At 28.9% G+C, this 23,747-nt stretch overlaps 4 protein-coding genes and 2 long non-coding RNA genes across 9 annotated transcripts; 4 read left to right on the top strand and 2 right to left on the bottom strand.

Annotated features, from left to right (window-relative positions):
• The first annotated feature begins 1,219 nt into the window (after window positions 1–1,219).
• On the top strand, window positions 1,220–2,642 carry LOC123263397 (phosducin-like protein). Its single transcript, XM_044726138.1, has 3 exons — window positions 1,220–1,701; window positions 1,781–2,195; window positions 2,267–2,642. Exons 1-3 carry the CDS (start codon window positions 1,492–1,494, stop codon window positions 2,491–2,493), a joined length of 852 nt encoding a protein of 283 aa, XP_044582073.1. The 5' UTR covers window positions 1,220–1,491; the 3' UTR covers window positions 2,494–2,642.
• LOC123263395 lies at window positions 2,509–4,278 on the bottom strand. The gene is made up of 3 exons (XM_044726135.1): window positions 4,051–4,278; window positions 3,398–3,797; window positions 2,509–3,126 (listed from the first exon to the last, which is right to left on the bottom strand). The coding sequence occupies exons 1-3, from the start codon at window positions 4,082–4,084 to the stop codon at window positions 2,610–2,612; spliced, it is 951 nt and encodes a 316-aa protein (XP_044582070.1). The 5' UTR covers window positions 4,085–4,278; the 3' UTR covers window positions 2,509–2,609.
• LOC123263426 lies at window positions 4,195–5,438 on the top strand. The gene is made up of 4 exons (XR_006509157.1): window positions 4,195–4,622; window positions 4,762–5,003; window positions 5,095–5,223; window positions 5,303–5,438. It is a non-coding gene; the product is annotated as an uncharacterized LOC123263426 (long non-coding RNA).
• A 162-nt stretch (window positions 5,439–5,600) lies between these two features.
• On the top strand, window positions 5,601–8,205 carry LOC123263407. 2 transcript variants are annotated; one of them, XM_044726158.1, is made up of 5 exons: window positions 5,601–5,738; window positions 5,903–6,107; window positions 6,183–6,558; window positions 7,403–7,863; window positions 7,920–8,205. In XM_044726158.1, the coding sequence occupies exons 3-5, from the start codon at window positions 6,537–6,539 to the stop codon at window positions 8,094–8,096; spliced, it is 660 nt and encodes a 219-aa protein (XP_044582093.1). In that variant the 5' UTR covers window positions 5,601–5,738; window positions 5,903–6,107; window positions 6,183–6,536; the 3' UTR covers window positions 8,097–8,205. The 2 variants fall into 2 exon arrangements, with proteins under 2 accessions (XP_044582093.1, XP_044582094.1); XM_044726159.1 differs by lacking the exon at window positions 6,183–6,558.
• A 605-nt stretch (window positions 8,206–8,810) lies between these two features.
• LOC123263430 lies at window positions 8,811–10,377 on the bottom strand. 2 transcript variants are annotated; one of them, XR_006509161.1, is made up of 4 exons: window positions 9,857–10,377; window positions 9,702–9,760; window positions 8,962–9,626; window positions 8,811–8,888 (listed from the first exon to the last, which is right to left on the bottom strand). It is a non-coding gene; the product is annotated as an uncharacterized LOC123263430 (long non-coding RNA). The 2 variants fall into 2 exon arrangements; XR_006509162.1 differs by having other exon boundaries at window positions 9,882–10,377.
• A 311-nt stretch (window positions 10,378–10,688) lies between these two features.
• Window positions 10,689–23,429, top strand: LOC123263388 (pyruvate dehydrogenase (acetyl-transferring) kinase, mitochondrial). 2 transcript variants are annotated; one of them, XM_044726120.1, is made up of 8 exons: window positions 10,689–10,943; window positions 20,536–20,743; window positions 21,414–21,598; window positions 21,748–21,912; window positions 21,997–22,175; window positions 22,246–22,470; window positions 22,577–22,770; window positions 23,019–23,429. In XM_044726120.1, the coding sequence occupies exons 1-7, from the start codon at window positions 10,841–10,843 to the stop codon at window positions 22,763–22,765; spliced, it is 1,254 nt and encodes a 417-aa protein (XP_044582055.1). In that variant the 5' UTR covers window positions 10,689–10,840; the 3' UTR covers window positions 22,766–22,770; window positions 23,019–23,429. The 2 variants fall into 2 exon arrangements, with proteins under 2 accessions (XP_044582055.1, XP_044582056.1); XM_044726121.1 differs by having other exon boundaries at window positions 22,577–22,778; window positions 23,001–23,429.
• The last annotated feature ends 318 nt before the right edge of the window (window positions 23,430–23,747 follow it).

The following is a 23,747-nucleotide window of genomic DNA, read 5'->3' as shown; positions in this document are numbered from 1 at the left end:
TGCAAATTATCCATGTGTGTTGAAATATCATAATTTACAACTCATTGTGATGGAAATTTCATCAAAAAAAAAAAAAATTCTAATTCATAATAAAAAAAAAACCAATCATTAATAATAATATTTTAAATTATTGACTATGCTGAAAATATGAGTAATACCCATGATAAAATCGATTCGAAGAACTCGATTCATCTTAAGTAGAGTAATACCAAATACAACATCGAGTAGGGATGGGCGATGTTAGCAAAAAAAATCGACATCGGACTATCGATTTTCGAAATTTTTCACCATCGAACCATCGATGTTTTGAGAAAAACATCGAAACATCGATTGTAGACATCGATGTTGAAAATGCGCGCGAAAATTCGAAAAAATTATACTTATTACCAAATTTGGCGTAAAAAGAAATAATTTTTAATTATTTTAATTATTATTGCCCTTACACCCTCAAAATTTTGACTAAAATCCAAAAAACCCTAAATAAGGCAAAAAATTGCGAAAAACTGCAGCCACAGCGATGAATAAAATTTTTTGGACCTAGATCAAGCATGATTTTTATATATTTCAATTCACTGAATCTGAATTTGAACGTTAATTAGTCCGTTGAGCCGTCAAAATTTGAAAAATAGCAAAAACTAAAAAAATGACAATAAATCATGAAAAATCGAAATTATCAACATAAAAAAATTTTTTGGATTCAGATTGAGTATGATTAAAATTCAAAAAAATCTCAAAACAAAAAAATCGGGAAAATTAAAGTTATAAATAAGAGAAAAAAATCTATTAAACACTGTGTAGGTCATTTAAAGATTAAAAAAATTCGATACAATCAAACGACAGACTGAAATTCGAAAATATGGTTATTTCGTTATTTTTGAATTCTAAGATCATATTCCAGCTATGAAAATGCACTTGCAAGTCATTAACAATTGTGTTTAATAGATTTTTTTCCCATATTTATAACTGTAATTTTTACGATTTTTTTTTGGGTATTTTCAGATTTTTTTTTTAATTTTTAGCGCGCGCTAAAAAATTTCTAGTAGAAATTTATTTCGATGTCGATGGTTCATTATTCTACATCGACCATCGATGTTCCGATTCCAAAAAAAATCGACCAAAAAAATCGATGTTTCCCGGAAAAAACATCGATAGTCGAAACATCGATGTATATCGCCCATCCCTAACATCGAGTATATATTCTATAGTTTGATTTAGCTGTATGATTGAATAAAAACATATAAATACAATACTCACATTCCAATATAATAAATAAAAATTTAAATATCGTTTTTCAACTAAGTTTTAATCGTTAATTTACTTTAATAGAGTCTACTATTAAAGTATTCAAATAGTATGAATTCTCAATAGCTATAAGCCGTAATTAACCTATAATTCAAAGTACTTTTCGCATAAACAAATAATTTATACTGCCGTGCTTAGGAAAAGGACAGTATCGTGTCATAATAATCTAATTTATAGATAGAATAAAAAATGGCTACATTAGAGGATAAAATATTGGGTGAAAAATTGGAATATTACTGCAGTTCAAGTGACGACGAAGAAAAAGATTCTGGAGATTCAGATTCTGAGGAATCAAAATCAGAATTGAAAGGAAGTGTTCAGTCAGAGGAAATTCCTTCTTCGAGTTATGATGAGTGGAATGGTACTTCCAGTAACACTGGCCCTAAAGGTGTTTTAAAGGTAATTTAACTGTTTATATTAATATAATAAATTTTATTAATCATAACAAGCTACTATGACAAGGTTATTTTTATTTCAGGATTGGCAAAGATTTAAACAATTGGAGTCGGAAAAAAGAGCCGACCAAGAACGAGAACGTTTGCAATTAATTAAAAAATTAAGTATTACTTGTAGAAGTGTATTGGACGATGAAAAAGAAAATCTTAGTGAAACAGACCCAGAATTAGCGGAATTGCTTGAAGATGATTTTTTACTTGAATATCAAAAACAAAGAATGAAAGAAATGCTAGTGAAAGCAAATAAATTTCAATTTGGTACTTTAATTAATTTAAGTAGTGCCGATGAATTTTTAGAGGCTATTGATAAAGAAGACAAGTCTGTGACTGTTATTGTACATATTTACGAGAAAAACATTCCTGCGTGTGAAGCTATGAATGGGAGTTTAATAAATTTGGCTCAAGAATATACAAACATAAAATTTTGTAAAATTCTTGGTATTGTATTGATTTTTAATACTGTTTGAGTTTTTTGAATTATTTTATATTAATTGTTTATTATTTTTTAGGTTTGACAGCTGGCTTAAGTAAGCATTTTAAAAAACGAGGGGTTCCAGCTCTTCTTGTTTATAAAAATGGCCAAGTAATTGGTAATTTTGTCAATGTATCTGACACATTAGGAACTGACTTTTATGCTTCAGATGTTGAAAACTTTTTGCTTGAAAATGGAATCATCGTAGATAAAAATAATATATCAAAAATAATTGCTGATTCAATTAATGATGACAGTGAATAACTGGTGAATGACTTAATTTTAAAAATCTTTATTGATCTCGATAAAAAAATATAAATAGACTTTTTTACTTAAATAAATTGAACTGAATATGTTACATTATATGATACATTTAAATTTTAGAGACTTTTTAATAAACGCTCTTCTTTCTCGATTGTAGATCGTAAATCTAAATACCTCCTCAATATATCGTCGTATTCAGTGCCACGTAAATCCTGATATTGTTTGGATAATATTTTTTTTTTTTTTATTTCTAACAATATATCATCTAACTTTTCATCTAATTTTCGATCGATAATTCTAAATGCATCAAGTGTTACTGATGTTTCGTTAAACATTGATATTGTATACTTAATTTTAGTGACTTTTGCTTGTATCTCAAGAATTTCTGCTTCGAGTAATTTAGATTGTACATTTTTAGTATTAAAATTTCCGATATCAACATGCTTAAGTTGTAACCATTCTTCTAATAATTCAGCACAAATTAAAATATGACGTTGATATTCATCAAAAGTTTCGTCAATTTTATCTTTCCAGTGGGATATGTCTAACTTATTAAAGTCAAACAATTGTTGCTTCATTATTGAATCTTTTGTTCCCATTGTTTCTATTAAATTTCCTCCATACTCTTCGTACCTATAACATAAATTTTTTTATTAAAGAAAAACCAAGCATTCACAAATAAAATTATTCAGTATTGTATTTTTGAGTAAAAATATCAGTGCAGTAATTAGCTGTTAGTTTATCGAACTAAATACAGTGGAATTGAAATATACGGAATTGAAATATCACAATTTAAAAAGATCTTGTTTTAATTGCGATTGTTTCATTAATAATAAAGTATTTTTAGTAAAATTTTGATTTCAGTTTTCAATAAAATGATTGTTCATTTAAAAATTTTAGTTACCTTGAGATAAAACAATTTATGCGTTGCAATACTTCAGTTTCTACAGCTAATTTAATTCCTTTACGTTCTTCATAATTAAATTCAGGCTTTGGAGTTTCTTCAATACCTAATATAGTTAATTTGCTATTATTGTCATTTGGTAAGACAAGATGTTTATCTATTTTATGAACTAATAACATTTGTTTTAATTTATCTAACAACTCCGGCTGCAATTTATCATTTTCAGAGGCAATAATTTCAATGGATTTGTAAATTAATTTACGATGAGCTATTTGGTAAATAGATTCTTCGCATTTTATTAATGCCTCTAATATTTTATTCAACGAGAATTCCTTATTTTTAACTTTTGTTGATAAATACATGGAACTTGAACATGATAAGTTCGAGATACCAGAGAGTCCTGAAATACAATAATTAACAATTATTCCTTTTTGATCTAAACGTTAAAAAAATAGATTAAACAATTAATTTGAATGAAAAATTTGTAATATGGAATAACATATAGATAATCACAATCATATATTTTTAAAAAACAAAATTTATCAACAAAGTACTTTTACTCTGAAAGTATTATATTCGTTTTAAATAGTAAGTATATATAAAGTGATAATTAACTAAGTTAAGATATTAAAATGCATAAAATTAATGCATACCTGACAATTGACTACTGTCACTCTTGATACTCATATTTATTAAAGTATTTCTTACTATGTTCTCATAAGATATTAATATTTTAAATGTTAAATTTGACAATATAACCTCTGAAATACAAAAACTTGTAACAAGTAAACGAGTCGACAGAAGTCTATGGAGACGATATTATTGTTATTATTATTATTGTAATATGTAGTGTTGCCGTCACGAAGGCTAGATAGAAGGAGGACGATCGGGATAGGGTTTTCAGCTGTTATAGCGTCCCCGTATCCGTGTAAAGATTTTAGTTTATATTTGGTCACCAGATAGCAGTGGTGTTGTGGAGATCCGCTTGAGGTTTCTAATGCGCATGACCACACATGACTATGTAGTATTGTTTTTTCATTAAAAGTGATAAATTAAAAAATTATTTAGTGTATATTATTTGTTTTTTTACGTTATAAAATTACATTTTGATTAAAAAATGGTGAAAACTTGTTCAGTGCTTAGTTGTGAAAGTGGGAGAAAAAATGCGCGTAAAAAAAATAATGATTGCAATCTGCGTCAGATTTCTTTATTCAAAATTCCAAAGGTAACCTTAAAATTTTTATTTCATAATTTATAACAAGTGTATTTATTTATTATTTAGATTAAAATAAATTTATTTATCATGTGTCACTCATAATATGATAAAGTATAGGGTTATGAAAACTTTCTTATATTTTTCAAAGGATCCTGAAAAATTAAGGAAATGGAGCTCAGGGTTAAATCAAGACTTAACTGCCAATAAGTTTATTTGTGAATTACATTTTTCAAATGATGATATTATTAAAAGAGATACCGTAGAATTATTTAATAGTGATATTTTTGTATCTGACCGAAAAAGTATACATTAAAACCAAATGCAATTCCAACAATAATTAAAAATAATACGTCTTTAGAACGCAGTGATTTACCGTCGAATCCTAATAATGTAAGTACTATGACGGTTCTAAAATATCTATAATTTGCTCAATCGATGAAATATACGCCATAAGAATGAAATATATATTTATCAATTCTAGAATGTTTCAACGCTTGAAAATTCACCTCCAAGGACTTCTAAAGATGAAACTCTTGTTGGTTCTCTAGATTTTCATGTAGAAGTGAGTCACCAAGATACTTCCGCCAGTACTCCTAATCTTAATTACGAGGTGAGTAATTGCGTCTTTGAGATGAATTTACTGTCACTACTTCACTGTTTTTTAATTATTTTATTGTATTGTTGTGTAGCTTCCACCCGATTCTCTAAGTGAAAATTTAAGTACAGAAGATACTTTAATAAAATTAACTATTATGGAATTAATCGAAATTTTAAGAACTAAAATGTTACCTGAAAAATGGAGCTGGGCCAGTGACGTAAAGGATTGTCATATAAGTTTATTTATTTTATGCAGATCCTAAATCTCTTTCGTTAAAATTTCACGTTAAAATTGATTAGGAGTTTAATATTACGGTAAATTATTTTAGCCCTTAGTAATTATTTTTCGGTATACTTGAATTTACATTCTAAAATAAAAATTTTTTTAAATAATTAGTTAACAAACATAAAAACCAATAAATCAACTGGGATATCATTTGATCTGTTGATAGTTGAAGATTTTTGGGACTTATTGAAACAGTTACAAAGCAGTGTTTTTTGTGATGGTACAGGATTTGATTCTGAAAGGTAATAATTTTAACTAACTTTTTTTATGATGAAGGATTATGAAACTATTCAAAATAAAACTCTTAAAAATTATCACTAATATTTTGCGCTACTAAATTTTTAATATTGATTCACTTACGAATGAAACATAAATCGGTGAATAATAACGGTTTTTTTTTTTATAGATGTTCTTTAAGCTGTGTAAATATATTAACTGATGAGAAGCATCAACACTATCAAGGTATTATTCGATGCCAGTCTTGTCGTGTTTTGAGACGCCAACTACAAAATCGTCAAAATAAATCTACTAAGGACTTGAAATTGCAATGTAATAATTTGAAACAGCAATTGAAATTGCAGAAGCGAAAATCCGCACGCCTGCAGCGAAAGGTTGTATTTGTACAAAATTATTGATCGTAGTATTTTAATAATGTTTCTATTTTTTTCATTGCTTCTTATGTAAAGAACATAGAGTTATCTCAATTGATAGATGAGCAAAAGTTGAAATGCGCTGCTGTTGAAACTGAAGTAATTGAAAAAGCGATAGCTGATTTACCTGAAGTTCAACAAAAAGCAGTACGAGCTTGTTTTGATTGTGCTAAATTAAAAAAACTCCAAGCTAAGAAGATATGATGTCGAATGGGTGTATGAATGTCTACTAATGCGAATCAAAAACTCCGCGTTGTATGATCGTCTGAGAGAAAGACAAGTTTACCGCTTCCATGTAAGGATACATTGAATTCTTACATTCAAAAATTAGATAGCGCGTTTGGTTTCCCGAAAGCTATTTTTGAGACACTTGCGTACAGAGCTTCACGTATGGAAACTTATTCTAAAAGGGGTATCATTGTCCAAATTTTGATCACGCTTCTGCAGTAAAATTAACATTTTATAATTAGCAGTAGTTACTAACAATATGAAATAGTCGATTATACTAATTTTCAATGGCTTTATTTATGTTTATTAGGGTGTGCAAAAAGTTTTTTGAGCATCATAAAGAATCTCTAAGTTTCAATTGGTCAAACTAGAAATTTCGGAGTAACTCCGAAAAATAACTTTTTTCGGTTTTCTTTCGTCAACGATAACTCACGAACGAATCAACCGATTTTGACTGGAGTGGCGGCAATCGACGTGGTTTTCTAATGTTAAGAGCTGATTAGTTTTTGAAATTGATCGGTAAAGCCGTTTAAAAGTCATTTCAAAAAAACCACTTTCGAAAGATTGAATTTATCGAAAAATAAGAAACCTTTTTTAATCAGCGTTCAATTTCCTATAAAAATATTAGTTGTTTGTTCGGCAAAGTTGGTTCAATCAAGAGAAATGAAAATCCAAACTTTCTGGAATTTTTTTTTCCGTATGAATTAAACGAAAAATCGAAAAATTCAGTTCGCGACCTATAAATATTGATATTAAGAGCTCAAATTTTAACTGAATTTTAAATTGTGGTATCTTCTAACGAAATTTCAAAAACTTTTTGAAAAAAAAAATTAGTTGATTTTTTTTGCACACCCTAATCTTTAGAGAACCAACAGTTTCGTAATTGGCTTTAAGTTTATGCTTATTTATTTATTTTTTTTTATCTTGGAATTTCTCAAGTAGTTTGTCTCTACTAGCTTTTTTTATGCTAAATAATTTTTTTCATTTATTGTTATTATTTTAATATTGTTATTACGTTTTTTCATTAGGTACACTTCTTATTGATGAAGTAGCCTTGAGTGAAGGGGTGAAATTAAATTCGCGAACGATGAAATTTGATGGTTTTGTCGACTTAGGAGATCATACACCACAAAAGTACTTAAATACAAGAGCTGACCATGCTCTTGTATTCATGTTTCAGCCGTTTCAAGGCGACTGGGTACAAGTCGTTGGAAGCTTTTTAAGTAAGAATTCTGTTACCAGTGATATTTTACATAAGCTAATAACAGAATGCATACTGCTGCTTGAAAAAGCTGGTCTTCAAGTTGACTGTGTGACTACTGATGCTGCACAATGGAATAGAGGTGCCTGGAAAATATTTGGAATAGATGACCAAAAATTCAGTTGTGAGCATCCTTACGATGCTAATAGAAGGTTATGGTTTGCATCCGACTTCTGCCATTTGTTGAAAAATTTTAGAAATGGAATAATTAAACTTCCGTGTTTTTGGGTAATTCAAAAATTTTAAAATGATATAGATATGTACTAATATAAAATACTTTTCAGACTCCTGATGGTATTGTTAAAATGCTCCATTGGGAAGTACTCCTGAAGCTTGAAGCGTATGGAAAAATGAATATGAAAATAGGTTTCAAATTATCTCCAAGTCATTTGAAACCGGAGGGATTTCAAAAAATGAATGTGTTACTTGCAACGCAGGTATTTTGGAAATTATTATGTTGAACTAGGGTAAATGCACCAATTATTGACCGATTAAGGTTTTTTTTTTCTATACTAAGCTATAAAAAACTATTAACTTATTAAGGTAGTACTCCCTATACTAAATCACGTTGGAGAAAGAGAGATAGTGATAAATTTTGAATGTTTTTTATTAATAAATATTTTGATATTCTCGGAAATCATACTGATTGTTATTAAATATGTTGTAGATGTTATTTTCTCTCGTTGTCTTAATTTTTATAAGAATCTGAACGTCCAGTTTTGTGAAATAAAATAAAGTCTTTGATTTTCCATAAGGATCAATGGTAAAGGCAAAAATATATAAATATTTAATATCTTTTTTTCAGGACTTTCTAGGCTTCCAAAAATTTTACTGCTTAATTATAATATTACTAATAATAATATAGAATTAATAATAATTGGCTACCCCTCTTTATATCTCAGAAATAACATGCTCGAAAATAGGCCAACACAAACGCCCGTAATCGTGTTGCGCCCTTTTAACATGTTTTGTGGGTGTGTTTATGCTAAAAAAAGGCCAAAACACACGAGATATTATTGTCTGAGATATGATTGCCGAGATGTATTTACCAAGAATTAACAAAATTGTATTAATTCCTTTTGATGACGATAATTCTTCTGATTCACTTGAAATTTTTCTATTCTTCTTTTTTTCAATTAAAGCTTAAGCTTATTTATTTAAAAATATATTTTTTACTAGCTTGCAACTTTTTTTTTCTTTAATTGTTTAGCAATTTTTTCTTCTAACAATTCGTTCCTCGATATAACCGTTCACTAAAAAAATTAGAACAAAATAAAATTTAATAATCAAAAAAGATTTTAAGTATTATATTAATTATAAATATACATTTTATAGTCATTAATTAGATTGTGATAAAATCAGAGGGTCTAATAAATGACCGAATAAATTTTTTACTGGTTTATGGGCTTCTGACCGATTCTGACGGATTGAATAGTTGACCGGTCTATCTAGCCTTCGTGGTTCGAACAATAATTTGCTGTTTACAAGTGGACACTTTTTTAACTAATCTCCAATACAAGAGGGTTGTCCTTACTTCTACAGTCGGCGACATGTATTTCTCCCGTACACGATAACAAATATGGAGAGACTCGTCTACTGCCGTGTATTCTCTAACTTCAATTCCTGGAATTTGGGGCACCTCTCATTTGAAGTTGAGGAGACTCTACTGTAAATAAAAACTGAACTTTTTTTATCAATACTATTACTTATTATTAAATCTGAATAAGTATACTGATAAAAAAAAAACAAAAATTTTTTAATGCAATTGTGGCTGATATTGAAAACTATTTTGGATTTGAAGTACATCTTCAGTAAGTCATTAGAAGAGTATCAATCAATTAATCAAATAGAAGATGTGCTGATTTTGTTTACCGATTGACTTTTTATAAAAATGTCCACGAATGCATTGGGCTTGAAAATACAGTGCGTTATTCCTATCATTATTCATTGCATCGATCATTTTGATTGACACATTTCCTATGAATTCTAAGCTGCAATATACAAATTCAAATTTTTTATAGCAAACTAAAATACTGTCATCAAAATTATATTTTAAATTCGTATACTCTGATGCATCCGCAAAAGTGTCTGGCACTGCATTTGGAAACATGTTTTTCTCATGATACTGAAATCAAAAAGAGATGTCAATTTTTTAGATTTTTATAACTAAATTGTTATGAAAAAATTTTAATAAAAAAATTTCACATCTAAGGTAAAGTACCCAGTAGCTGCTCAAGAACCAATACCTGCCCACTCTGTGTACTTATATATCTATATTCACAAATGCAGATATTGACTGGGTGCACGCACATATACTAGTCAAAAATGAGTGTGTATGCGTGTATACGTTAAGCATGAAAGAATGTTAAGCATTATTTTAGGTGGCGCTATCAGTATGCATCAACACGCAACACACTGTTAATGAATTAGTATTAATGCTATTATTACTCCGTCCACGTGACCGGGCGAATAAAAATACATGGAGTGAGCAGGTACTGGGTTCCTGAGCAGCTACTGGGTACTTTATCTTAGAAATTAAAAAAAAATTATAAGCGCAAACTTTTAAAAAATTTTTTTTTAATAATAAAAATCAAAATAATTGTCAGATGTCTGTTTTGACTTCAGTATCATGTTATACTCAATAAAGCGACAGAGCGCACTACTTCACTGGTGGTCTGCTAAGAAGACTGCTTTCAATTTTATTGTTTTTTTTTCTTCTATAAAAGTACGTTTGAATATGTATGTCATATTTAATCATGTTTGAGTAGATACATGTGTGTCATTTATAAAAGCGAATAGCGCCGGAAAAAATCGAAGTTACTCGATCGTACCGTCGCATGTCATGTGACTAAGGACGGAATAGATGTATTATACAGCCTGTATAAAACGTACTATTTGGCATGTTTAATTGACACTAGTGTTTAATATATTTACACTTTGTAATCTACTACTTTATGTAGAGGATATTCTACTCTTGAGATTAATGTTTTCTAAAAAGTTATATATCACATAATTCAAATATAATATATATTTATATATCTGCAATTGTATATAAATTTAATCCATTCATTCAGAGCGTTTAGTTACAATACGATAAAAAAATCCAGATGGAATATATCAAGACAATTTATTGATTGTTATTACTCTTTATTAAACAATCGTGAAAAATTTATCTTTTAGTTGTTTATGTGTCAAAATTACTACAATGAGGCTTACTCGTCGCTGTTTAGGAAACATCACCAAAATGTTGGACTTTTATTCTCAGTTCAACCCATCACCTCTTTCAATAAAACAGTTTATTGATTTTGGTAAGGTTTTTATCATAATATTATAATTATTATATTCAATCGGCTTTCAATTTTATTTTCAAAACAATAAAATACTTGATAATTGTTTAATTATGTCACTAATAATTACTGTAAATTATTTGAATAACAGCATGTGATAACAAAAATTAATCAAGCATAATTTTTTTTAATTAGTTAGAATACGACAAACTTGTAAATTGAATAATATTAAATAATGAGGGGACAAAACCCTAACTGAGTTTGAAAATCAAAAGCCATTGACCCGAAGAATTATCAGCTTATCTCGTAGGCTCGTCCATTGAACTGATATAATAAATCCTTGTGCTAAATAATTTCACTAGCAATCGATGGAAAAGAATATATTAGATGACATGTAGTGGCAAGAACAAACATCATATTTGTGATTTTATAAATAAATTTTTAATTGAAAAAAATTTTTAACTGATTAGAAGATATCTGACAATTTTTCGGTTCTTTAAAACACATGAATTACTACTGAGAAAGTATTAAAAAAAATTATATCAATAATTTCTTTGATTCTTCAATAAATTTTCTTTTATATACTTTTTTTTTGTAAAGAAAAATTCTAAAAATTATCAAACGCTTATTAATAGCAATATTATAAAAAATATTTTCTTTGAAAATACAGAAACGAAAAGTTGAAATCCTGTTTTAGATGATTTTTTAATATTCATACAATTTACTTAGTCATTAAAAAAAATGAAAATAGTTTGTCGACTACCCTTTAAATTATAAATGTGAATACACATAATTTTATTATAAAATTAAATATTGATAGAAAAATGTGTAGACAATATGACTCAAAATTGCAAATTATAAATTAAAAATTGATATATTGCAATAATAACTGTTATTGCAGACATCGTCTACTTCGATTAATGGCAGCCAATAAAAGCTTGGTTTAAACTCATTAATAAACATTCATTTTGTGGATTAATCCATACTAAGCACCACAGTAGTTTAAAAAATTTATAATTGCAGCTATTAACTTCAATATTAAATATTTTTAAATCACTTTTTTCCTTTTGAAATTTAAATATTCTTCAAACGAAAAAATAAATATATTAGTGGGAGTAATAGGCGCATGACGATTTTTTTTTTATTTGCAAATACATAAAGGAAAAATCTGAATAAATTTTTAAATAAAAATAAAACATTTGTCTGATGACTAGGTCCTAATTTTCAACGTCATGAATAATTGCTAATAAAAATTTAAAAATTACTAGTAATTTCTAATGAAATATTCAGAAACGAATGATTATGAAATACACGAAGGTTGTTTTGAAATTATTAATTATTATTGATGTTTCGAATGAATTTATTTATTTTAAGGAGAATGTGTAGTCCTGTATGTTTTGTTTGGATGTGGAAAAAGTTTTCATTGGCGTACTTACGTCATTTAATCCAGCAAGGTCATTTAAGAATAATAAAGAATATATTAAACGTACTTGTGATACGTTTAAATATATATATATATATATATATATATATATATATATATATATATATATATATATATATATATATATATATATATATATACAATCGTCGTCATTGATTTATAACGGTTGGCAATGATTCGAGTAAAATAAAAAATTCTCAATTTGGACATCTCTCACTAAAAATTTCAATTAATAATATGTTTGGAAAATAAAAAAAAATAACCAATATCAAATAACTATAGCTAAATATAAAGACATTTACTAAAATATTAGATCATATCATTATACAAAATTAAAATTGAAAAGGCTTAAAATTAGAAAATAGACCATTAAAGCAATTAAAATTTTTTAAAAATGGAAATATAAACAGAAGAAACAAAGGAAATTAAAAAATAATGACAAACCTAAATTCAGACAATTCGAATAAAAGACATCAAGGTTATTTGACATATACACAAATGAACGACTCTGAATATAGAAAAGCTTTACAAATGAACATCTCTAATTATGGACAAGAAAATTCGGAAATCTCTCAATATGGACATCTCTCATTAAAGAAAATAAAAAAAAAAATACAATATTTATAAATTAAAAAATAAGTAATAGTTCAAAAAAACATGTTTTAACATAAAACCAAACTAAAAAGTAAGAATAAATTTTTTGGATAATTCAAAATTAAGTTAAAGTGATTAAAAAAAAAAAATCATTTTTATGTAAATAAGTGTGGGGATCAGATGAAAACATTTATTCAAGGGTAATATACTCTGCGCCAAGACATCTTCTTCGGAGAACTTTGCTGAAAAATTAATTTTTATTAATTATAGGTAACCCGGGAAAAAATGATCAGACCTGATCAGACATGAACAGGCATGAGTCTTCAGGCCTGATCAGACATGAAAAATGACCATGCCTGATCAGGCCTGATCAGACATGGTCAGGTCTGAAAGCCCATTGTTACTTTTAATAAATTATTTTGCTCAATTTTATGAATATAGTATTTGATAGAGTCATATGCAAAATAAAAAAAAATGATTACATATAATTGTACGGCTGTATCACCAGCAGTCACCCATCCAACTACTGACCACGCTCAATGCTGTTTAACTTTGGTGATATCCGTGCGCCTTGAAGTTCCCGCCTGCTGTGCTGCTATCTTATGTGACAACAATTCTATGAAGTACATAACGTATCGAATAAGTTTATCATAAATATAATATAAAAATTGATTTTATAATATATTTTGATAGTCTTAATTTATTTATTTAACCGAATCTCATTATAACATCACATTTATTTAAATAATAAAATAAGTAATGATTTTAATATTAGGCAAAAGCAGAGCAGAGCAAAACATCCCATAGGAAATGTAACAAATTTTTTATTTCAAAATTATTTAAACGTAATGATAAAAATAATTTTGCACTTTTTGTGATGACCAAAAAAATTTTTTTCGTCAAAGAAAAAATTTTTATCACATCTCTGACTACCCGGGAAAAAATGATCAGGACTGATCAGACCTGTTCATATCTGATCAGGCCTGAAATCCGACCTGATCAGGCCTGATCAGACCTGTCCGTGCCTGTTCATGTTTGAACCGTTAAATATGCTCAGACCTCATCAGACCTGTCCATGCCTGTTGATGTCTGAAGTGTTAAATACGCTCAGACCTGATCAGACATGATCATGCCTGCTTATGTCTGTTCATGTCTGAAACATTTAATACGCTCAGACCTGATCAGATCTGATCAGACCTGTCCATGCCTGTTCACGTCTGAACCGTTAAATATGCTCAGACCTGATCAGACCTGTCCATGCCTGTTCATGTCTGGAGTGTTAAATACGCTCAGACCTGATCAAGCCTGTTCATGCCTGCTCATGTCTGAAGCATTAAATACGCTCAGACCTGATCAGATCTGATCAAGCCTGTTCATGTCTGAAGTATTAAATATGCTCAGACCTGATCAGACCTGTCCATGCCTGTTCATGTCTAAAGCGTTAAATACGCTCAGACCTGATCAGACCTGTCCATGTCTAATCATGTCTGATCTAGCCTAAAATAGATAAGGATTAAAACTCCATATATCAGCTGACAAGAACTGTTCATGCATGATTTGCCCTCTTAAATGATATTTTAAGTCTGGAAGAAAAATTTTATCGAACTATAGACTGCAGTTCTATTTTTAAAATTAATTTGTTCCGTATGACGTATCAGTTTCTATCCCCTTATAAATTTTAAATGTACAACTTTCATCTAAAATTTCGGCTTATATAAGCATGAACTTTTTAATTTTCCATGCCAAAACGCTGATTTTTAACGATGAATTTTGACGCAGTGACATAAAATTTTTTACTGTGTTCTATTGAATACGCGAAAACTAAGATTATTTATTAAAAGTTTGAGTTTGATAGCGTGAAAATACCAAAATATATCAGTTGATATCGATAGGCGATAAGTCCTTTCAAGGTGTCTGTTATTATTTTAAGCTACCGCCTTGGTCCATTGCAGTAGTGTCAAAAGCTGCTAAATTGTAGAACACACAAATAATTTTTCATTTCCTATACGTTTTAATTAAAAAAAACTTCAATTTTAAAAGAAAACAATAAAATTATAATTGCGGAATAAACCTTGAAGAAATTTTTTTTTTACTTTACAGAGAACCATATGTTAATGGATCGAAAAAAATACATAGCCGTCCCAAATAAATCACTCTAATATACACAGTAAAAAATTTTGCGTCATTGCGTCAAAAAATTTTGTGTTAAATATGTAACACTTTTATGTCTAAATTTAACATTTATTTTGTTAAATTAACACAAAAAAGTGTTAAATATTTAACATAAAAATTTTTATCACAAAATTTTTTGACGCAATGACGCGAAATTTTTTACTGTGTATAATTAATTATTAATAATTAATAAATTAAGTATAGAACTCCGTTAACTATAAGGATAAGTCATGTATAAAATTTAAATTACTAAAAGTAGTTTGAAAGGTACAATAGAGATAAGATGAGTCATTGGGTCAACAGGTAAAGTATCAGTCTGAACAGCGCAACGTACATGGTTCGAATCCCCGTCGGCACCGATCTTTTTTTTTTTTTTTCACGGACCTGATCGAGTCAGACATGAACAGGTCTGATCAGACATGAACATGCCTGGCCAGGTCTGATCAGACACGGTCATTTTTCATATCTGATCAGACCTGAAGACTCATGCCTGTTCATATCTGATCAGATCTGATCATTTTTTCCCGGGTATGCAAGTCTGATCAGATCTACCCGGAAAAAAATGATCAGACCTGACCATGCCTGTTCATGTCTGAAGTGTTAAATACGCTCAGGCCTGATCATACCTGTTCATGCCTGTCCATCCCTGTTCATGTCTGAAGCGTTAAATACGCTCAGGCCTGATTATACCTGTTCATGTCTGTTCATATCTCAAGCGTTAAATACGCTCAGGCCCGATCATACCTGTCCATGCCTATTCATGCTAAGGACCAAATATGCTAAGAAAAAATTTTTGAATATGTTCAGTGTATGTACATTAATTTCGATTAATAAATTTGTAAATTATCAATAAACGGTATATTTTATTATTCAATAAATAAAAGTATTTTGATTATCATTAAAAACCTACCGTAGGGTAAATTTAATTAACTTTTATAGGCATGGACAGGCCTGATCAGACATGAACAGGCATGATCGTATTTAACCCTTCAGACATGAACAGACATGGACAGGCCTGATCAGACCTTAGCGTATTTAACGCTTCAGACATGAACAGGCATGAACAGGTCTGATCAGACATGAACAGGCCTGATCAGACCTGAGCGTATTTAACCCATCAGACATGAACAGGCCTATTCAGGAATGATCAGACCTGAGCGTATTTGACGCTTCAGACATGAACAGGCATGATCATGTCTAATTTCAGGCCTGATCATACATGAACAGGCATGATCAGGTCTAACTTCAGGCCTGATCACACATAAACAGGCATGGTCAGGTCTGATCATTTTTTTCTCGGGAATGTACGATTCTTTAATTTTTAGGTAGATTTTTGAGGGGTTGGTGCCGATTGAGTATCAGCACCGGCACGTGCCAGAGTCGCAGTTAATTGCGCGGTTGTAATTACCATTACGCCGGTACACGATGATCCGTTTTGATGATACGCTGAATTTGATGACTGAGACGAATCGCCCGCCATCTCGTCGTCGCTCAAATTGTCCAGGTCATAGGAGTACGCGGTTGATGCAGCGTTCATCGCTGATAACTAGAGTCAATGACGAGGGTTATTTATATCAAAGTTTTCTTTCTTGACTACTAACATGATATTATAATAAAATTCATAAAGATTCAATAGATAGATTTCTAAAAAATCTACCTAAAAATTAAAAAATCGGACATTACCTATGATTAATAAAAATTAATTTTTCAGGAAAGTTCTCCGAAGAAGATGTCTTGGTGCAGAGTATATTACCTTTGAATAATTGTTTTTATCTGATCCCCACACTTATTTACATAAAAATGATTTTTTTTTTTTTTTTAATCACTTTAACTTAATTTTAAATTTTCCGAAAAATTTATTCTTACTTTTTAGTTTGGTTTTATGTTAAAACATGTTTTTTTGAACTATTACTTATTTTTTAATTTATAAATATTGTATTTTTTTTTTTATTTTCTTTAATGAGAGATGTCATTATTGAGAGATTTCCGAATTTTCTTGTCCATAATTAGAGATGTTCATTTGTAAAGCTTTTCTATATTCAGAGTTGTTCATTTGTGTATATATCAAATAACCTTGATGTCTTTTAATCGAATTGTCTGAATTTAGGTTTGTCATTTTTTTTTTTAATTTCCTTTGTTTCTTCTGTTTATATTTCCATTTTTAAAAAATTTTAATTGCTTTAATGGTCTATTTTCTAATTTTAGGCCTTTTCAATTTTAATTTTGTATAATGATATGATCTAATATTTTAGTAAATGTCTTTATATTTAGCTATAATTATTTGATATTGTTTATTTTTTTTATTTTCCAAACATATTATTAATTGAAATTATTAATTGAAAGACCAGGACTCGAAACTGGATCTTTTGGTTACGCGCCAAACGCTCTACCAGTTAAGCTATCCGAGACCTATCCGTAATTATCATTCAGTTACCTATTAATCTCAACTGAGTAATTCTCATGGTCTGGGCTATCTGAATTATTTTTTCAGTCACTGAAAAAAGTTACACTGAGTAAAAAATTACATTATTCTCTAATCATAATTGTCAAAACAAATTTTAATTGTTATTTTCACCTAAATTTTCTCTGATGGTATTGAGACTTCATACCGATAAAATATTATGGTGAAGAAATAATAATGAAAAATTAGTCATTATCCAACAATTTGGATCGGGTAGTCTGGCTTATAATATTAACCATCTTTGATTTAATAAATTTAAAACACCGATCTTCATATATTAAATATACATTAAGAATTCCTGGCCATATGAGAATTACTTAGTTGAGCTTAATAGGTTGTAACGGGGTGGTTAGCCCTGTCCAATTGGTCACCCCTTTCCTCTTTGAAAAGGGCGCTACTGGGATTTTATACTCGGTGTCCCAGAAACCGGGGAGCATGAGAAGGAAAGATCGGCTCGTGAGAAGTTGAGAAAGGCTGAAAAATTAATACTGAGAAACAATTATTAACAATTTAATTATTTATTCAATGTAAACAATTTTATTTTAACAAAATTCCTTAATAATATTACCTTTAAAATTAACCTATCAATTACTTAATTGTGAGGACCTTTCACCTACGCAGGCACTTGCCAAAACTTACAACTAAATATCCTTAAATTCTTTCAACTATAGATCATTACGCATCTATCTCCTTAATTTCTTAACTCCACATAGACCATTACGCATCTATCCTTAATTTCCTAATTCAATCATAGACCATTACGCATCTAGATTCTTAATTTCTAATTTTAATCATAGACCATTACGCATCTAGATTCTTAATTTCTTAAACCCTCGTCCAACTGACGGAATAACAAACAACATCTTTTACCCAATAAAAACTTCTTAATTATTCAATTATCTGAACTAATTTCACATAAACAACCTCGTCTACCTGACGGAATACCATATAATACCATAATTACCTAACTTCCATATAAAATCGTCCACCGACGCTAACTTCATTCTATAGAGTTCTCTACTTTATTCATACATCTTAACTACCAATAAAACTGAATCTCAAAACTTCGCATTTTCCAAAATTACCAAAATTACGCCTAACAATTACTTAACACAAAATTCCGACCTTCGATTTAAATTCTTAATCCTCCTTAAATAAATTCTAAGCGATATTTCTTAATTAAATTCTGTCTCGAAAATTCCTAACTAAAATTAATTTATTATAGCCAACAGGCCTATAATAAATTACTAATAAATTCTTTACCAATAAATTAACAATTTATCCATTAAATATAAAAGTTCAGCGACAAAACTAACTACTTGACCTTGACAATAAAAACTAAAGTACGAATTCTTTAATATAAAAAATGACCGCTTGAGAAATTAAATTTAATTATTTCAGCCTCTTAATTAAATCAATAATCAAATCTGGTCTACAATAATCGAAAATACCTGGAGACTCAATTATTGTTTTATTCAACGACGACTGATACTCCGATCCAACTTGGCGGGCTTAGCTGCTTGGCGTCTTGTCGTCTTGAAACAGGGTGCGGCAGGGTTGTCCAATTCCAAAAATGCCCTGATAACTTCCTCTGCAGTTGCTCTTTATTCTCGACGTCCAAATTTGCACTCTATTGACTTAAACTGATCTCAACAAGGTCACTGATTCACAAGGACAAAAGGCCACTGGCTTCCAGAAGGGAAAAAGCCTCCATGTCCCTCCTGTCGGCTCTTTTATAACCCTCCAACTCCGGCTCTCGAACTTTCCTATTGTTATGCCCCGCTTTATTTTACGGGGACTGTAGTGGGGACTTTCGATTAGCACGCCCGGTGACAAGTCGAAACTACTTGTCAAAAATCGAAAAGTAAGGGAAAGCCCTGACCTACCGTGCGTTAATTAAGTGGTCGATAATGACCCCGGGAAGTTCGATTTTCCCTGTTACAAGGTAACTGAATGATAATTACGGATAGGTCTCGGATAGTTTAACTGGTAGAGCATTTGGCGCGTAACCAAAAGATCCAGGTTCGAGTCCTGGTCTGGGCTATCTAAATTATTTTTTCAGCCACTGAAAAAAGTTACACTGAGTAAAAAATGGCTGTGTTACAGGTCTACTCATAAAATCTCTACTCACAGCCATCAACGACATCTGCACTCAATTACATTTTTAATCAAAATCATCTTCATTCAGTCACAACTTTATTCATTTAAATCTTTACTCTGATTCAACTTTATTCAATATTATTTGCCTTCAGGTAGAACTTTAATCAGTTACAACCTTATTCATCAAATTCAACAGTAGTCAATTACAACTTTGCTCAGTTTCAATTGTGATCATTTTCAAGTCTATTTACTGAATTTTTAACTCAGTTACATCTCTATTCACAAAGAATCTATTCTTATATTATATTATTAACCATCTTTGATTTAATAAATATATATATATATATATATATATATATATATATATATATATATATATATATATATATATATATGTAATAACGGTTCCATCTAGAACGTTATCTTTATGTAGCATTTACATTAAATTTTTTAATTAAATTACCAAAATAGTATCATATTAGCACGATAGTGTATAATTATATTAATAAAGTTAATTTTGTTGCTCAATATAACAAGTATGTACTATTAAGTCGACATGAATAGTTTTAATTATCTGAATAAACTGATATATCCGTTCTTTGTCTATTATCCTTCATGCAAAAATATATTCGTATAACTTTTATTTTTTATTATCATATATATTATCTATACTTTAATGTCTAAAGAATCATTCTTTTATGAGTAATATAAAAATTTAGAGAAGAAAAATAATCTTATCAATAATATAATAATATCTCTTGTTCAATTTTTTAAATTTACTATCACATTGTAAACTGAGCATGTAATGAGAATTTTTTATTTATTTTGTCTTTATTTTTTAGGTCTGAGCGCTTGTGAGAGAAAATCTTTCATATTCTTAAGGAAAGAACTTCCAGTAAGACTTGCTAATATAATGAAAGAAATTCATCTATTACCTGAACATTTACTAAGGATGCCAAGTCTTGGGATAGTTAATAATTTATATGTTACATCGTTTGAAGAAATAATTCATTTTGAAAAAGCTGAAGTCAATGAAACAACATTAGATAAGTATGAATACTTTTTTCTCATACCATACTGTATAGATAATATGAAATTTTTTGTACAAATGGAAGTAAGACGAGATTATATTTTATACTGAGATACTAATTTTATGTTAACAGATAATAAATGTTTTTTTAGTTAAAATTTGTGTTAAGCTTTTTATAACGCACACTTCAGTAATAGAGACATATTTATTTTTATTTATCATTGGTTGAACTTAGCTCATGCTCTAGAAAAAGAACGGTGAATGTTGAGGAATGGGAAAAAACTTTTCCAAAAAATTAAAAAAACCCAATTTATAGAGTTATATAAATTTAGAACGATTTAAAGATAGAAATATATTTATGTACAATAATATAAAAGAAAATTTAGGTAAAAACACTGATCTCATCATCAATTAGTTATCAAAAAGTATGATTTTTTTAAATTTGTATTGTAACTTTTTGTACAATATATATATACATGAATATTTCAGCTGTGTAATAGTTAGAATTTTGTATTTTTTAACGACTTAGTCAAATCACACTAAAAAAGATGAAATATTAGATCTTCTAATTACTGTTTGATCGTTGTTATTTAGGTCAAAATTTCTTGTGAAATTCTTTAAGTTGGGTGTGAAGATTGTGTTTAAATTTATATTTATTTACAGTAATATATTAAGTAGTGATTTTTTCAGATTTTGTCAAGCACTCATAAAAATACGAAATCGTCATTCAGATACGGTGGAAGTAATGGCAAAAGGTATTCTCGAGTTGAAAGAATCTCATGATGTAGATGCACAAATGGAAAATAACATTCAGTACTTTTTGGACAGATTTTTTATGTCAAGAGTTTCAATAAGAATGCTAATTAATCAACATAGTGAGTATTATAGATATATTGGAAGTATCAAATAATAAATAAAAAATATATCAATAGTCAATTAAAATATTTTAATCTATATCAAATATTTGTTAGAGATTTGACGAACATAAATATAAATAATGAACTTATATTGTTGAATATTATAGCATTACTTTTTGGAGGAGTGTTAAATGGTGATAATAGACACGTCGGTTGCATTGATCCATCTTGTGACGTAGTAAGTGTTATTAGAGACTCGTACGAAAATGCGCGATTTCTTTGTGATCAATATTATTTGGCAAGTCCAGAACTAATTATTAAGCAACATAATGGCAAGTCATTTGAATAATTTTTTTTAATGATCAATTAATTAGGTAATAATTTTATGTCGGTAATTTAATTATTAATTTTTTCAGATTTCGAAAATGGCAATCAAATTAGAATAGTTTATGTTCCAAGTCATTTGTATCATATGCTGTTTGAACTTTTCAAAAACAGTATGAGAGCAATAATGGAGTATTATGATGGTCGTTCAGATAGCTATCCATCAATAGAAGTGAATATTGTGCGTGGAAAAGAGGACATTTGTGTGAAGGTGTGAACGACGTTGTTTGTTATATATTAACACGTCTACTTTAACAATCACATCTCTTAAATTATTTAAGATGTCAGATCGTGGTGGTGGAATACCACGTTCGCAGATGGATCAGCTCTTTAAATACATGTACAGTACAGCACCACAACCCAGCAAATCTGATGCCCATACAGTTCCATTGGCTGGATATGGTTATGGTCTTCCATTATCACGATTATATGCCAGATATTTTCATGGTGATCTTATAGTACTCAGTTGTGAAGGATATGGAACTGATGCTGTTATTTATCTAAAGGTATTTTATTTGTTCAAGTAATTTCATAAAATTATTATTGTTGAGTTAATTGATCTGTTTATTCACAATTGATACTTAAAATTTTTTTTGTTTACAATTTTTTTAGGCATTATCCAATGAAGCAAATGAGTTATTACCTGTATTTAACAAGACTTCATCGAAATTTTATCGAACCCCAGTGCCCACTGCTGATTGGAGTAGCTCATGTGGAGGTGGGATGGCAGGTAGACAATTAAATGTCAGTCATAATAATGGACACCGGTTACCTAATGGATTAAGCATTACTACATATTGAAAAAAATTGACAGTAAGGTAAAAGACCCAGTTATTGACACTGAACTAGTTATTGACACTTGCAATTTTATTTAAATTAAATAAAACAAATCGACTCTAATAAATTAATAAATATAATTTTTGAATTATAAATTTTAAGATAAATGGTTTTTTTGAGAACATTTCATTTTTTTAATTGGAATAAAATTGTAAGTGTCAATCAACTAGGCCAAGGTCAATAACTGGGTCTTTTACCTTATATAATTTAGAAAAAAATTAATTCAAGGCGCAAATTTTAAATGAATGGAACTTGATATATTATAATAAGTATAACTTTATATCTTTATACATGTTATAATATGTTTAAATCTATCTTTATACACTACATAAAATAGTATAAAATATGTTTGTTCCGTTTCATTTCTTTTTTTGTAACTTTTTATAATATTAATGTGGATCAAATGAATTCATTTTATTTTATACCTTCTTTAAGTTGATGTTCATAAAAAAATAATTTTATCTATAATTTAAAATTCTCTTTCATCCCTCGCGGAAATATTTCATAATTCGTTGAATACAATTTGATTCTTGATGTCAAAAAGCTTATTGTTTTTGTAATTGTTGTGACAGCTATTATAATTTGTATTGTACAGTGTAAGCGATATAATAAACGTAAAATAAACTAATTATAGTTTAAACTACAGAATAATTTTCCTCAATTTCTTATTTTATAATATAATTTTAATTCCCAAAAAGTTTTCATTTTAAGGAAATTTTTTAATCATTAAAACAAAAGTACCAAGTACTATGACTTTCAAACATAGTAAGAACTAAAATTTTTGTTACTAACTTTAGAGCGCTTTTAAAATATATAAATTTAAGAGAACATATACATTTAATAGTGAAAATTGTAGTTCCATTTCATGAGCTATAACATGCAACTTACGAAATCGCAATACAATAAGTTATGCAAAAGGTATTTTAAGATAATGCCATAAAGTAGT

The sequence above is a fragment of the Cotesia glomerata genome, linkage group LG4 (assembly GCF_020080835.1).
Source record: "Cotesia glomerata isolate CgM1 linkage group LG4, MPM_Cglom_v2.3, whole genome shotgun sequence".
NCBI lineage: Eukaryota > Metazoa > Arthropoda > Insecta > Hymenoptera > Braconidae > Cotesia > Cotesia glomerata.
This window is presented reverse-complemented; position numbering and strand designations above follow the sequence as displayed.

Bases quoted from the DNA above. Each gene is read 5' to 3' on its own strand.
- LOC123263407 (XM_044726158.1), top strand. From the start codon at position 6,537: ATGGAAACTTATTCTAAAAGGG. The intron at 6,559-7,402 runs GTATCATTGTCC...TTTTTTCATTAG, and splicing joins GGAAACTTATTCTAAAAGGG to GTACACTTCTTATTGATGAA. The intron at 7,864-7,919 runs GTAATTCAAAAA...AATACTTTTCAG, and splicing joins TTAAACTTCCGTGTTTTTGG to ACTCCTGATGGTATTGTTAA.
- LOC123263397 (XM_044726138.1), top strand. From the start codon at position 1,492: ATGGCTACATTAGAGGATAAAATATTGGGTGAAAAATTGGAATATTAC. The intron at 1,702-1,780 runs GTAATTTAACTG...TTTTTATTTCAG, and splicing joins GCCCTAAAGGTGTTTTAAAG to GATTGGCAAAGATTTAAACA. The intron at 2,196-2,266 runs GTATTGTATTGA...ATTATTTTTTAG, and splicing joins AAAATTTTGTAAAATTCTTG to GTTTGACAGCTGGCTTAAGT.
- LOC123263395 (XM_044726135.1), bottom strand. From the start codon at position 4,084: ATGAGTATCAAGAGTGACAGTAGTCAATTGTCAG. The intron at 3,798-4,050 runs GTATGCATTAAT...ATTGTATTTCAG, and splicing joins TGACAGTAGTCAATTGTCAG to GACTCTCTGGTATCTCGAAC. The intron at 3,127-3,397 runs GTAACTAAAATT...TTTATGTTATAG, and splicing joins ATAAATTGTTTTATCTCAAG to GTACGAAGAGTATGGAGGAA.
- LOC123263388 (XM_044726120.1), top strand. From the start codon at position 10,841: ATGAGGCTTACTCGTCGCTGTTTAGGAAACATCACCAAAATGTTGGAC. The intron at 20,744-21,413 runs GTATGAATACTT...TGATTTTTTCAG, and splicing joins AATGAAACAACATTAGATAA to ATTTTGTCAAGCACTCATAA. The intron at 21,913-21,996 runs GCAAGTCATTTG...TAATTTTTTCAG, and splicing joins AATTATTAAGCAACATAATG to ATTTCGAAAATGGCAATCAA.